At 36.1% G+C, this 16,405-nt stretch overlaps 1 protein-coding gene across 3 annotated transcripts in view; it reads left to right on the top strand.

Annotated features, from left to right (window-relative positions):
* Nucleotides 1-16,405, top strand: part of LOC136028166 (serotriflin-like) — a 173,264-nt gene that overhangs the window by 48,121 nt on the left and 108,738 nt on the right. For 2 of the 3 annotated variants that reach the window (XM_065705847.1, XM_065705848.1), the window contains exon 2: nt 7,854-8,006. The exons of the other annotated variant lie outside the window; for it this stretch is intronic. In XM_065705847.1, coding sequence (XP_065561919.1) covers nt 7,925-8,006 — 82 coding nt within the window. In that variant the 5' untranslated portion in view covers nt 7,854-7,924. The remainder of the gene's footprint in view (nt 1-7,853; nt 8,007-16,405) is intronic. 3 annotated transcript variants of the gene reach the window in all.

Raw genomic sequence — 16,405 nt, forward strand, 5'->3', positions numbered from 1 at the left:
AAACCGCACATCTCCGCTTAAGTGGACCCTAAGGTATAAGAAAACTTTTCGTTTGATTGATATATAAGAACTTTTTGGTTGCATAATTCTCGTAGAATGGGGTCCATAAAGGACCAAGATTTGTTTTCTGATCAGTTCAGAACTAATTTCACTAGGTCCTTGGCCAAGAGGCACCTGCTATACAATAAAGAGAAAAATATCGGTTCCTCACAAAGAGGGCCAAAAGCTCTTTTTCTGAGCGGCTTGAAACCCACACCCGTATAAGCAGTCCTCTTTTCATTTGCATATATATGTTATATACAATTTTGTTTTTAAAAGAGTATAAAGGGCGTTTGAGTGTTTACTTATGTAATTAAGTACTGAAAAGGTTAAAATTAACTTAGCTGAATTTAAAAGATGACTTAACCGTAAATATAAGTTTGAATATTTGTGAATCAAGCAAAACCACTTCAATCAAAATCACCTCGATTACTCTCTCTCTCTCTCTCTCTCTCTCTCTCTCTCTCTCTCTCTCTCTCTCTCTCTCTTTCTCTCTCTCTCTAGATATAGAAAAGAACATTCTCGTTATCGATTGTAGGCTGGGCTGCCAAATTGACACATTTTGTGTCAAAATGACACAATTTGATGTTGCGTGACACAATGACACACTCAGTCGAAATGATGACACAATCGACGAAAATGACACATTTTTCAATAAAAAATGACACAATCGACAAAAATGACACATTTTTAAAAAATGACACATTTTGTCATCCAAGTCTTGTTTTTTAAATGGTAATACAAGAAAACTAAAATTTCCATTTTCTACCTCCAGAAAAGCTACAGATTAATGGAAGGAATTAGCGCTACCTAACGGTGGTACCAGTAAACAAACAGTGCGGAATACAGGACAGATGCCATCGCCATATTTAAAATTTAAACCACGCGAAGAAAACAGCCATATGCGGAAATTTCAAATCAAAATGCATGCTGAATATCTGGACTTAATTGGCTTCTTGATTGAGTATTTGGTGTAGCCAACTGGTACGTACTTAAGAGTAAAAAGTAAACAGCATGCAGTTTACCAAAGCTGTATGCATAAGCAGCAACTCCAGGAGGAGGGTTATCCCACCCAAAGTAATAGATTGAAGCTGGTTGAATGGCTTACATATTGAGTAAATAAAAAGCTTAGCCAATAAAGCCGATTACGTCTAGAGGCGATTACGATTACGACGTTATACGAACAGTCTATTTTCAATTTACTGTCGGAATTGATGGTTCCTAAAACTTTTATAAATGTAAACTTGCCTCGTTGGTCGCTCAGACACAAATTCATAGGGTGTAACATTAATTTAATCGAATGTTTCTATTTCTTTCATGACGTCAAAAAAAGGTCATGATCCAAGATAATAGGATAAGGTTAAGTTTACTCCTTTTTGAACTGATTTGGAAAAGATTTTATATACAAAACTCTAAATAAAGATTTGACAATTAAATATGATACCACTTGTGGCAAAAAAATATGACATTTGTGACACATTATGAAATCTGAGATGACACAAAAAGCACATTTTTGACAAAAATATGACACACTCCTTAAAAAAAAATGGCAGTCCTGATTGTAGGTCTGTTTTGATTTGGCGGTGAGGTACACTAGCTGGTTATAATGTGAGAACTGTACAATAGTTGACGAATATGATGAAAAGTGTAGATTTTGCAATCTTTGTAAATTGCATAGAGTATATGCAGTACAAATTAAAGATTGTAATTCCTGTCTTGAAGAGATTTGTAACTCTTACACTAGATGATTCCTATTCTCCAATTTTTCATCTGCAGATCTCAGTAGAATATACTCAATAAGAGTTTACTAAAAAAAAGAAGAAAGGCGCTTCTAATTCTTCAACTCGAGGCAATGACAGACATTTATCCACTATATTACATAGATTAAAAAATAAAGTTAAGGAAATTTAATTGGAAACCCCTCAGAATCGACATTAAGTAAAGACATAGTCCTGAAGTGACCTCAAAATTTGCACTGGAACTTAGGCGAATTGTTGGGGTAAATTTCAAATAAGCACAAAAAAGTAAATTATAGAACCCATCATAAAAATAAATAATTTTGAGGTCTAGGTTAAACCCTCTTCTTTATACCTTGTTTCTGTGACCCTGAACTTACTAAATAGAGAGTCACATAGCTTTTATAAAACGTAATCCGTTCTTTGGGGTATTGAATAAGAAAAAGACATCTTTATGGAAATAAAAATCGACATTAAAACTTGAAACGGAAAACATTATACTATACATGCGGGAGTTGTCAACCCATCAATGCCCTACTCTTTATGCAATAGTTTGCTAATGCTTGGCTGAAAGTATGTTAAGGTGCAATAGACAATGCCCTTTCAATTTTAAGGCATTTTGGTATACAATCTATCTTTTATCATGTCGTTTTAACGCTAAAACATCCTCCCTTGAAGTATCGATTGGTTGGAGAGTGGTTAAACCTTGCCGTGTTTGCTTTATTCAATAAAGTAGGATTTTTGTAAGCATAAGGGACAATCCCACAAGCCCCAGACTCCTTTCTATTTCTACTGAGGTTCAACTTTTTATCAAAATTCTTTAACATTTAAAGACCAACATTCGTCATTTAAAATTAGCATTTCAGCAATGAAGATTAGTGTCAACCCCATCACCACTCGCATTTATACGCTTGGTCTAATTATGTTTATTCAAAAGAAGAGATGGTGGCGCTTATTCCCCATGGAATTTTATCAGAAGGACACCTCATGGAAGCTTTGAAACTTTGGGTTTTAGAATACTCTTTTTTAAGTTTAGTTAAATCAAACACATTCTAAATGCCTGATTTCCTCTGGGGGTGTCAGCTGGAAGGCGGCTGTTAATCCCTATATTTTTCCCCTCCCCCTTTATATTATGTATAGCATCTCTATGTTATTTTATTGAATAAATAGAAAATACAAAAGAACTGACCCACTACATTTTAAAAAGTACGTTCCCCCCCCCCTACATTTTCGTGAGTTTAATTCCCTGACTTCCACCCTAATAGCTGATGCGCAACCATATAATAACTTCCTAGCCGTTACTTGCTCTTGATAAATGATTTATAGCAGCGGTTTCTCTTATGTACTGCATAATTAGAATAAGTTTAGGGACGAATGCGCAACATCGTGACAGTTATGGCTCTAAAATTTTGAAGCTAGTTACGTAGCATTTATAAAACTATAAGCCTATTGGCCATCTAGACATTGGGTTGATATCATTTTGGCCTTAATGAGTCTCGGGTATTAGTTGAGCGTAGATCGGAAGTTATTTACCCCTAATTTTTTTTAGCCCCCTTGATTTTGAAAAATGACTTTCTCCATATTTTCATTGAAGATTTTTTTTTTGTATTTTCAACGAAAAAACTGAAAATAACAAACTAACCCCCACCGTACATTTTGAAAAATGAATTTCTCCCTCTATATATATAACCTCTTTACACCTCTGTTACAGGATTGTCATACCTGTGAAAACCGGTCACACCTGTGTAATTTTCATCAAGTTCATTTTATGAGTGACCTTCTTTCTAATGTACGTAAATTGTCTTATATTGAGAGAATTATGGGTAAATTCAACGCTAGCAAATTTTACATAGTATATACAATCATCACAAAGTGCAGTTTTTATTATAGGCCTACTCCACGCAGTGAATATTCCGTTGATAAGCATAACCCTTTACTTACAGTTTCTTACCATGAATCATTTGACAGAGGTTATAAATACCTTATTTATTGATTTTTGACAAGCAATGACATTTTGACAGGCAATGACAACCCACTTTACGATTGAACGGAAGATCTATTCTTGTGGTGGGAATAAATAAAAAGGAACAATTTAACCGACTTCTATTTCTAGTTTATAGATTATTTTTTTAAACATCGTTACTTCACAGACTATCTAATATATATACATATATATATATATATATATATATATATATATATATATATATATATATATATATATATATATATATATATATATATATATATATATATATATATATATATATATATATATATATATATATATATATATATATATTAGTAAAAATAAACCAGCTAAATATATTTCTCTATGTTTCAAGGATTATAGAAAACTAGCGCTTTACTGAAAACAAAAGCCAAGCATTTAGGAGTCAAAAGTGAGTACTTAGCCTAACAGCAATAAAACAATCTATAAAGATTTTCATAGTCTTACACCAGTTGTGGCCTCAGTAGCTTTCAATTCACGGTTAAAATTACCTTAAAAAATAGATTAAAATTAAATATTCTTTTTTAACAACCACAGTCATTGAACAGCATATGGGAATATTGGATTGACTTATCAGGTAACATTTTGATTTCACCAGACGTAATACCAAAAGTGAATGCTATTCAAATTTAAATTGTAAGAAATACGCTTTAGTATTGCTGGAAGTGAAGATTAAACAAGCCAAAATATGAACTCTGAAAATCCAGTTATTTCTTTCTATACAACAGTGAATTTTAAATTAAAATACAAAATCTAAAGCTAGTGCTATAGTCCTAATCCTATCAGGATGGTTTGCTTCGAACTTGTCTACAAACTTCTAATAACACGTCCTTTTCAGAATAAAACGAGAGAAAGTCATTGAACTGAGCCATTGGATTCAAGATTAAACGGAAAGAAGCAACAATCCTAAAATGCCTTATTTTTATTCTGTAAAAAGTGGCCTTAATCGGTTTTCTTTTACTGTACCAAAACTTCTATATTATTTTGTGTTTTCAGTAAAGCGCTATTTTCTATAATCCTAGACACATAGGGAAACATAATTAGTTGGTCTTTTTGTACTAGTCTCATTGATATATATTAGATAGCCTTTGAATAATAATTTTGTCCGTTAAGTTTCAATTTTGCTCTTTACTTTCCCTAGAAAATTTAGTTTTTTTTTAATTAATCTTTACCTTTTTTTAATTTAAATGTAATGTAGAACCAACACTGCCCTGATCTATTTATTATTATTTACTGGGGGGGAATCTCCCCCTCATATACAGAATAGTTTATGTTCGTTTTAAGTTTTAATGTTGATTTTTTCCAGTCTTTTTTTTTATTTGACGGTTCTCAAATCATTCTTGGAAATTCTTTCTTGTTAATTTTCTCCGGGAAAGTTTCCCCACAAATCTTCTTCCCCATCGAAAGTTAGTCCAATGCAAAATCCCCCCTACAAAATCCCGCCCTACGAAATGTCCGAATATTTCCCAATAACAAATAATATGCTATAATATGAGTCCTTTCTTTGAAGACTATGGGAACCCAGACAAGCGATTAACAGACGAATTCAAACAACTTGATTTAATTTTTTCCGAAATGCTAAGTGAAAATATTAGATAAAAGTAAATTTTTCCATCAAGAAATTACCAGAAAAAAATCAAGCTCAAAATCGCTCAAATTTTGGCGGTCAGTTGTAATTTTTTGGCGCTGTAGGAAAAAAAAACGTTGATTAAGAATTACCATAGTATGCTTTAACAAATACAAGTTATCCACATAATCATATAGAAGGTACAAAACCATGATTGAAAAAAAACTTTAAATTCTTGAACCTTCGACGTCCTAATTCAAAGTCCAAGCTTTAACGACTGAACTACGAACTCTATTCATATAATTTTTATCCATTGCATTTTATAGGACCATAATCGCGTAACTTACAGCCCTTTTCTCAGGGACTATGGAGTGTCAGGGAATCACCAAAAGTATGGTTACTGAACCTTTCAACTATGCTGAAAAATTGCTATCTCGTAATTCTGATTGGACGATTTTAGGAGGTGGGGACTTTGAAGGAAGGGGCCCTGCTGCACTCCAAGTTTTTTGGTTACTCAAAAAGAGCACTATCATTTTTAATTTCCGTTCGAATGAGCCATTAAATATATATTTTTGTTGTTCTTGTAACTCTCTAGCCCTTGTTAAAAAAAAAAGGAAAAAAGGACACATCAGTGCTACCATGCACAAAAATGAGGTACTTGTGTATTATTCAGAACACACTCAATAAGTGAAGTTAGGTTCTTTCGTGAAACTACGATGCAAGTACATTTTACTCAAATATTTTATATATAGAAGTGGTTAGGTTAGGTTAGGTATTTGACATAATGCACCCCACCCCATCCCCCTAATGTGCAAATATATAGCCTAAACTTTTATTAAAGCTAATGAAATAAAACAAAATATGATTAAAATATAACACTTTATTAGGAAAATTGTAAAATTAAAAATTATAATTCTAACCTAACCTTAACTTTTGTCTTTGACTTTTGTCTTTGTGGCTATGAAACCGGATTTCTCATAAAATTTACCTGTATAGTAGTTTGTTTCACGAAAGAATCTAACTTCACCTATTGAGTATGTTCTGAATAATACACAAGTGCCAAAAATGATTTTATTTGCTGTTGAAGGTTGGAGGCCCTAATTACCCTGTAAGAATTTTGACCATACTGATTCCAATAGTGCAACCTTGATTTTGATCTGATGCCTTTTTCGACTGGTTTCAGGTTCTTTTTCGAAGTTATCTAAATTCGTTTTCTCAGAAAACTTTCACGTTTAAAATTAACTGAAATAATAGCTACTACTCCTGAATCAATATCAGATGGTGATTTTTTTTTATTAGGTAGTTTTTTTTTCCAAAATGTGTTTTTCATCTTTTGGTTACTATGGGCTATGGCTTGCTCTTTATTAGGTTGCAGCTACTACTGCAGCCATGATAGAAGGCAAAATATCATCTGAAAAAAAAAAGAAAAACAACAACACCCGACACCGAAATGTCCGATACAATACACGCGATACCAATGCGCCCGATACCGATATGTGCGATACCGAAAACACCTTATACCGATACCACTTACAGTCCTTCTCCAGGGACTATGGAGGTCATATCATCATCAAAACCATATTTATTGGACCTTTAAACTATGTTGGACAAAATGGCTATGTCGAAATTTTTATAGGACGACTTTGGGGAGAGGTGGCCTATTGGAGAGGGGGGGAGCTAGCTGACCGTCAATCTTTTTGGTCACTTAAAAAGGGCGCTATAAAATTTAATTTTCGTTCTAATGAGCTATTAAACATCTCCCTACGATGTTCTGGTCACTCGCTAGCCACGGTAGAAAAAAGAAAAGATTTTTCATGCAAAAAACTGATTTTACTAGTTTTTCAAGGTGGAGGATTGTAATTATCCTACAAAAGGTTTTCGACCAGGCTGATTCTAATGGTGCATTTTTGATTTAGATCCGACGCCATTTTCAATGGGCTTCAGGCTCTCTTCCGAGTTCAGCATAAAATAGTTTTTGCAATAAGCTCAGTATCAGACGGGATTTTTTTTTTCTCAATAGGCAGTTTTCTTCAAAACGCGTTTTCCAACTTGTGGTTACTACGGGCTGTGGTTTTCTCTTTGCTAGTTGCAATCCTGCAACCTGCAACAAATAGATCATTAAGAAATAAGTATTTGAGTCTTGATATTCGTATCAAGATTCCTCATATTAGCAGTAGTCCTGGTATTGCATACCAGCAATACCAGTGTTTCCAGAAATCTTCGCTTCCACCACGTTTATCTCGCTAGTGTTTACAACGATTTCGCTTTCGCTTGTTTCGCCAAATATCTGTTCCACATAGAACCATTGGTCCGCAGCCTAAAATTGATTAATAGATATAGCATAACCAAGCAATTGGAAAAAAGAAACAAAATTTGTAGGTCTCCTGTGTTTTAGAACTTAAGTCATAATGTTTGATCATTTGAGATAAAGTGCTAATTGACGAAAAATACTTTTAATCTGGGGTATCCATTCTAATACTCCTTTAATTGTATTTTCCAGGAATAAAATGTGAAAGGATACTTTTTCTAGACAGCCACGGCTAACTGAACACTCCATGGTAAACATTCATTATGCATTCACTTCGTCTTTCTCTCTTGCTTTTGCTACTTTTCTTTCTACCACCAGATAGCAGAACCTGGAGAACAAATAGAAGTAAGTATCCAATCCGTTGTCAGAATTTGAGTGTGCTCGAAGAATTATTAAGGTAAAAAGCCTAATAATTTATCAACAAACAACTATCATAACTTACAAGATAAAGCAAAATTCGTCTTTCACGAAAAAAAATTAAACAGTAAAACCATAAGCCTAGGACTGACAGTGCGTTAAAAAAGGCGAAAGGACAATAAAAGGGCTAAAGAAAAGACTACGCAGCAATATTTGTCTTAGAATATATGTTTAGTTTTTAATAAAAGGTTCGGTACTGGTATGATCTATGCCCTACCGCTCTAGTTGTTCATTCATTGAAGCATTGAAGAATCGGCTTTGTTGTTAGCTTCTTTTAGCTTAGTGTGAGACAAGACAAAGAGAAGTGACAGAATGGATGGAAACTATATAACTTCGGCTATATATTTGCAGAGTAGAGGGTGTATTGGGGGGAGGGGGGGTGAAGTATTGGACAGTGTGAAGTTAGAGAAAAATTCTTACTACATAATATGCAGATTAATTGCACCTAACACATAAGGCATGCAGACTCGCTATACTGTACCCCCATCTCCCCTATAATGTGAAAATATATAGCCCAAATATGTTTCTAAAATATAATATTTCTATCATAATTAAGTGTATTTCAGTAGGATCGAGCGTCAGAAGAATATATTAGAAAAATATTAGGTAGGGTGCGAATCATACAATTACCAAAGCCTCCATTACAAAAGTAATGCGACTTCTTTGGTGCCTTCCCAAGGAATGGATTGATGAGTAAGTTGGGATGGCTGAATAGGCTAAGTGAAGGTAATAGGTTTTGGGGCAGTTGTGAAGCGCCTGACCCTGTTTGTATATAAAAAAATTCGACTGAAAGTAAAGAGCAATATTAAACCTTAAAACGAGCAGAAATTATTCTGTGTTTGAGGGGGGCTGTCTATTCCTCAACCCTTCCTATTTACCCTTAAGTCTTAAGGGTCTTAGAAGCACTTTTCATTCAAATTGAATAACACTTTTGTCTGAGCAGTGTTTCTTAACAAATTATGACAAACAGTCAAACTTTAGCATAAAGGCCGAGGCTTGAGCAAGGGACAGTCCCCTCTTGTAAGGAATAATTTTTGTTCTTTTTAAGTTTTCTTGTTACTTTCAGTCGAAAAAACTGGTTTTTTTCTTATTTATCTACTTATTGAACATCCATCAAACAGTTCGTGGTAACGAACTGTAGTAAGGAGCGACCCGGCTCAATAGTAAACGAAACTCTAAAAAACGGAATTTTGATACCAATAGATCCATCAAAAGAATCAGATTTTTATGTTAATTTTAAATATATAAATTTCATCAAATTTAGTCTTACTCATCAAAAGTTACAAGCCTGAGAAAATTTGCCTTATTTTGGAAAATAGGGGGAAACACCCCCTAAAAGTCATAGGATCTTAACAAAAATCACACTGTTCTATTCAGCGCATCAGAGAACCCTAAGGTAGAAGTTCCAAGCTCCTATCTACATAAATGTAGAACTTCATTTTTTTTTTTGCCAGAAGACTGATCACGGATGTGTCTTTATTTGTTCGTTTGTTTGTTTATTTGTTTATTCCCCAGGGGTGATCTTATCGACCAAGTAGTCCTAGAACGTCGTGAGAGGGCCTGTTCTAACGGAAATTAAAAGCTCTAGTGCGCCTTTTAAGTGACCAAAAAATTGGAGGGCACCTAGGCCCCTTCCCATGCTCATTTTTCCCAAAGTCAACGGATCAAAATTTTGAGATAGCCATTTTGTTCAACATAGTCGAAAAACATAATAACTATGTCTTTGGGGCTGGATTACTCCCCCACAGTTCCCAGGGGAGGGGCTGCAAGCTACAAACTTTGACCAGTATTTACATACAGTAATGGTTATTGGGAAGTGTACAGGCCTTTCCAGGGGGATTTTTTCATTGGGGGGAGGGTTTAGGGGAGGGGGCTATGTGGGTTGATCTTCCCTTGGAGTAATTTTTCATGGGAGAAGAGAAATTCCATGAAGGGGGTGCAAGACTTTCTAGCATTACTTAAAAAAAAATGAAAATTTAAACATGAAAAAGTTTTTTTTTCAACTGCCAAATCTTCTCTTGAAGATTTGGCATCAATTAGTGCATAGGCTACAATTGTGAGGGCATCAGCACAGCCTATTGCCCGCTCAAACCCGAAATGGTGAGGTGGATTGTGACATGTCTGTTCAAGGTCAGATCGGAAAAGACGCTCGAAGACTTTTCAAAAGGAAGTCGCAATGGTAATAGGATGAAATAATGAACACTCTGGGTTCGGTTTTCCTTTTTTTAGGAATTGAGATAAGGCCTCTAATGCAAAAAAAGGGGTAAAAATCTCTATTAAAAATCCGTCAGCATTAAAAGTGCCAACTGTTGAACTAATGCCATCCCAAAAATTTAAAATGTAAAGCACTGATGTTGTCAATGCTATTGGATGATTTTGGCTTTAAATACTTCATTACATCTCCAATTAAGTGAACTCCCTATTGGGACTGGTAGTAAGGAAATTATCTCAGTTTCATGGAATTCATAACAGACATACCGTTACTCGTCAGGAATGTCATCCACAGATACAAAAAAGGTAGACCAATCTTTGCGATAAATAATTCTAAAAAGAGTTTTGTCATTTAATTTATGGTGGTTTTTCAAATCATGCCAGAAAATCTCCTCTCTCCCCCTGTGTAAAATTGTCCCTGGAAAATTCCCTTTGGAAACTTTATTTCTCATGGATATCCTCTCTGCGATAAATCCTCCTCACCACTGAAAATCCCCATACCATGCCCAAATCTCCCCCCCCCCAAAAAAAACAAACTTCGTATATTTCCTAATAATAAATGCTATATTTTAATGAAATAGCAAATAGTCTAACATAAGGCTTTTCCCAAGAGACTGTGGGGGTTCATAAAAGTCCTCACGGTCGAAAACCCTTGACAGGATATTTTCATTCTGCTATCTTGGAAACCCAAGAAAATAGTGTTTTAGCTCGGGTAGCACTGATGTAGCACCGAATTCTTTTATCTTTCTTTTTTTCTCTCTCTCTCTCTCTCTCTCTCTCTCTCTTTCTCTCTCTGTTTAGCACAAGCATGCTACTGGAACATTATAGAGAGATGATAAAGGGCTTATTTGAAACCTAATGCTCACTTCTAGGTATTATTTACAAAATTGTTTTGGTAGCATTAGGTGAAAGTGCCATACTGTATACAAACTGCATGTTTTTGTGCATCTTGTACTGATATGTCTATATACATTAGCATCATAATCTTCACATTGTGCTTAGTTTCGTTCCTTAATCTTTGTGCCAGACATGTCTATATACATTGGCATCATAATCTTGCACCGACATGTCTATATACATTGGCATCATAATCTTCACATTGTGCTTAGTTTCGTTCCTTAATCTTTGTGCCAGACATGTCTATATACATTGGCATCATAATCCTGCACCAACATGTCTATATAAATTGGCATCATAATCTTCACATTGTGCTTAGTTTCGTTCCTTAATCTTTGTGCCAGACATGTCTATATACATTGGCATCATAATCTTGCACCGACATGTCTATATATACATTGGCATCATAATCTTCACATTGTGCTTAGTTTCGTTCCTTAATCTTTGTGCCAGACATGTCTATATACATTGGCATCATAATTTTGCACCGACATGTCTATATAAATTGGCATCATAATCTTCACATTGTGCTTAGTTTCGTTCCTTAATCTTTGTGCCAGACATGTCTATATACATTGGCATCATAATCTTGCACCGACATGTCTATATACATTGGCATCATAATCTTCACATTGTGCTTAGTTTCGTTCTAATCTTTGTGCCAGACATGTCTATATACATTGGCATCATAATCTTGCACCGACATGTCTATATACATTGGCATCATAATCTTCACATTGTGCTTAGTTTCGTTCCTTAATCTTTGTGCCAGACATGTCTATATACATTGGCATCATAATCTTGCACCGACATGTCTATATACATTGGCGTCATAATCTTCATAATGTGCTTAGTTTCGTTCCTTAATCTTTGTGCCAGAGGACTCATTTGAAATCTATTGGTTATACGTTCGTAAATTTTTATTTATGTATAAATTCGTTTTAATAGCTCTAGTAAAGTGCCATAGGGCACCATACCGGCATCTAATGGTTGAATTTCCCAATTTACTTCGTTGTCTACACAGATCATCACAGTCAGTCAAAGCGTGTTCACTCTGTTTCATTCGCGTCTATGTTGCATATTTCTTCTGGATCACCCCATCTCTTCCCAAGAAAAAAGCTAAAGAATACTAATCCGTATAGTCGTAAGATTATATTCAAATAATCGTGATACGCAGACTCAACGTTTTGCTTGCGTAATACGGTTCGATTTTTTTCCTCTTTTTTTATTGCACTTGGTATTAACCAAGTGAGACATAGCAATCGCAAATTCTGTCGGTCTGTCTGTCGGTCCCGGTTTTGCTACTTTAGGCACTTCCAGGCAAGGTAGGACGATGAAATTTGGCAGGGGCATCTGAGACCAGACTAGATTAAATTAGAAATAATCGTTTTCCCGATTTGACCATTTGGGGGGAGTGGGGGGCCCGTTAATTCGGAAAAAAATAGAAAAATTAAAAGTATTTTCAACTTACGAACGGTTGATCAGATCTTAAAGAAATTTAATGTTTGGAAGGATATCATGTCTCAGAGTTGTAATTTTAAATCCCGACCGGATCTGATGACATTGGGGGGGGGTATTTGGGAGAGGGAAACCTAAAATCTTGGAAAACACTTAGAGTGGAGGGATCAGGATGAAACTTGGCAGGGAAAATAAGCACAATTCCTAGATACATGATTGACATAACCAGAAAGGGCCCGCTCTCTTTGGGGTAGATGGGTGGGGGAGGGGTTATTTCTGAAAAATTAGAAAAAATAGGTATTTTTAACTTACGAACGGGTGATCGGATCTCAATGAAATTTGATATTTAGAGGGATATCGTGTCTCAGAGCTCTTATTTTAAATCCTGACTGGAACTGGTGACATTGGGGGGGGGTATTGGGAGGGGGAAACCTAAAAACTTGGAAAACACTTAGAGTGGAGGGATCGAGATGTAACTTGGTGGGAAAAATAAGCACAAGTTCTAGACACGTGATTGACATAACCGGAACAGATCCGCTCTCTTTGGGGTTGTTGGGGGGGGGGGGGGTTAATTCTGAAAAATTAGAAAAAATTAGGTACTTTTAACTTACGAACGGGTGATCGGATCTCAATGAAATTTGATATTTAGAAGGATATCGTGTCTCATAGCTTTTATTTCAAATTTCGACTGGATCTGGTGACACTGGAGGGAGCTTGGAGTGGGGAGAACCTAAAATCATGAAAAATACTTAGATTGGAGGGATTGGGATGAAACTTGGTGGGAAAAATAAGCATAAGTCATAGATGCGTGATTTAAATATTTGGAACGGATCCGCTCTGTTGTGGGGGGGGGGGGGTGATTATGAAAAATTAGAAAAAATGACGTATTTTTAAGTTACGAAGGAGTGATCGGATCTTCATAAAACTTCATATTTAGGAGGACCTCGTAACTCAGATCTCTTATTTTAAATCTCAACCGGATCCAGCGTCATTGAGAGGGGCAGTTGGGGGGGGACCAGAAATCTTAGAAAATACTTAAAGCGGAGAGATCAGGATGAAACTGGATGGGAAGAATAAAAACCTGTCTCAGATACGTGACTGACATAACCGGGCCGGATCTGCTCTCTTTGGTGGAGTTGGGGGTGGGGGAATTAGGAAAAATGAGGTATTTGTAACTTACGAAAGGGTGACCAGATCTTAATGAAATTTGATATTTAGAATAACCGGACCGGATCTGCTCTCTTTGGTGGAGTTGGTGGTGGGGGAATTAGGAAAAATGAGGTATTTGTAACTTACGAAAGGGTGACTAGATCTTAATGAAATTTGATATTTAGAAGGATCTTGTGCTTTAAAGATTTAATTTAAAATTCCAACCAGATCCTGTGACATTGGGGGGAGTTGGAGGGGGAAACCGGAAATCTTGGAAAACGTGAAAATTGGGGTATTTTTATCTTACGAATAGGTGATCAGATCTTCATGAAATTTGATATTTAGAAGAAATTCATGTCTCAGAGCTCTTATTTCAAATCCCGACCAGATCTTTTGACATTGGGGGGAGATGGATGGGGAAATCTTGAAAAACACTTGGAGTGGAGGAATCGGGATGAAGCTTGGTGGATAGAACAAGCAAATGTCCTTGATACGTGATTGACGTAACCGTACTGGATTTGCTGTTTTTGGGGGAGTTGGGGGGAGTGGTTCAGTGATTTGGCGAGTTTGGTGCTTCTGGATGGGCTAGGACGACTAAAATTGGTAGGCGTGTCAGGGAGCTGCGCAAACTGACTTGATAAAGTCGTTTTCCCAGATTCGACCATCTGGAGGGCTAAAGGGAGAGGAAAAATTAGAAAAAAATGAGGTATTTATAACTTACGAGTGGGTGATCGGATCTTCATGAATTTTGATATTTAGAAGGATATCGTGATTCAGAGTTCTTATTTTACATCCTGACTGGCATTAAGCCTCTGATTTCCCTTTTAAATCAATCTATTGATTCTTAGAATTTTGTTAGAGCTCATACCATATGAGCTCCTCTTCTTGCCTCGTCACAAGTGCCATATGAGCTCTTAGCTCTTGTTTTAAAGGGAATAGGAGAAATATGGGGAAGTTTTCAAGAGGATGGATTGTAAACCTCATACGGAGTTTGTAACACTGAAGATTTCAGTAGTGAACAAATATGTTTCCTAGCCATTCCAGTCCAGAAACGGCAGCAAAAATTTGCGGTTTTTGTAGCACTTGGTTTCTATCAAGTGACATATAGCGGTCGCAAATTCTGTCGGTCTGTCGGTCTGTCTGTCCCGGTTTTGCTATTTTAGGCACTTCCAGGTAAGCTAGGAAGATGAAATCTGGCCGGCGTATCAGGAATCAGACCAGATTAAATTAGAAATTGTTGCTTCCCCGATTTGACCATCTGGGGGGTAGTGGGGGGACGGTTAAACCGGAAAAATTAGAAAAAATGAGGTATTTTTAACTTACGAACGGGTGATCGGATCTTAATGAAATTTGGAAGGATATCGTGACTCAGAGCTCTTATTTTAAATCCCGACCGGATCCGGTGACATTGCGGAGAGTTGGGAGGGGGACCTAAAATTTTTGAAAACATTTAGAGTGGAGGGATTGGGATGAAACTTGGTGGGAAAAATATTCACAAGTCTTAGATACGTGATTGATATAACCCGGAACGAATCCTCTCTCTTTAGGGGAGTTGGGGGAGAGGAGGGTTAATTCTAAAAAATTAGAAAAATGAGGTATTTTCAACTTACGAAGGAGTGATCGGATTCTAGTGAAATTTGATGTTTGGAAGGATATCGTGTCTCAGTGCTCTTATTTTAAATCCCGACCAGATCTAGTGACATGGGCGAGTTTGCGAGCTTCAGGACGTGCTAGGACAATGAAAACTGGTAGGCGTGTCAGGGAGCTGTGCAAGTTGACTTGACAAAGTCATTTTCCCGATTCGACCATCTGGGGGCTGAAGGAAGAGGAAAAATTAGAAAAATTGAGGTATTTTTAACTTACGAGTGGGTGATCGGATCTTAATGAATTTTTATATTTAGAAGGACCTCGTGACTCAGAGCTCTTATTTTAAATCCCGACCGGCATTAACCCTCTGATTTTCCTTTTAGATCAATCTATTGATTCTTAGAATTTTGCCCGAGCTCATACCATATGAGCTCTTGGCTCTTCCGACCTCGTCACAAGTGCCATATGAGCTCTTAACTCTTGTTTTGTTTATTTTTACATACACCAAATGATCCTTTTATTCTCGCACCATCAATCCTTTTTAAGGGACAGAAATGATCAGCGTGCATCTTGACAGAAAAAAAAAAATTATGAACCTATTCTAAATGGATTTTTAAGCAGCAAACAGATTGTCTTAGCAAAATGCCGTGTTTAAAAATTTTATCAAGCAAAACATCAATTTTTGACCGAACACGGCCAAAAGGTCGGACAGTAAAAGTTCTAAGATAGCAAATCATTTCGTTATGGTTTAAGAGTCGTAACTGATTGTTTACAGTTCCCCTATCATCGCAATGGACAGAAATCGTATGGTAGCATGGGTAACAAGACTGTTGTGTCTCTGGTAGATTTAGAGAAGCTCTATAACAGATAAGAAATAAAAGAGTTTCTTTCTTGAGATCTTTAAGAAAATTGAAAACGAACAGTCGTTTTCTCAGAGAAAATCACAGAGGAAGCTGAAAACAAAATTATGGAGAAAGAAAAGATACAGCCTCCCTCCCCTGGATTTGTTGTTCAGTTTTAAATAA

This window comes from Artemia franciscana, chromosome 6 (assembly GCF_032884065.1).
Source record: "Artemia franciscana chromosome 6, ASM3288406v1, whole genome shotgun sequence".
NCBI lineage: Eukaryota > Metazoa > Arthropoda > Branchiopoda > Anostraca > Artemiidae > Artemia > Artemia franciscana.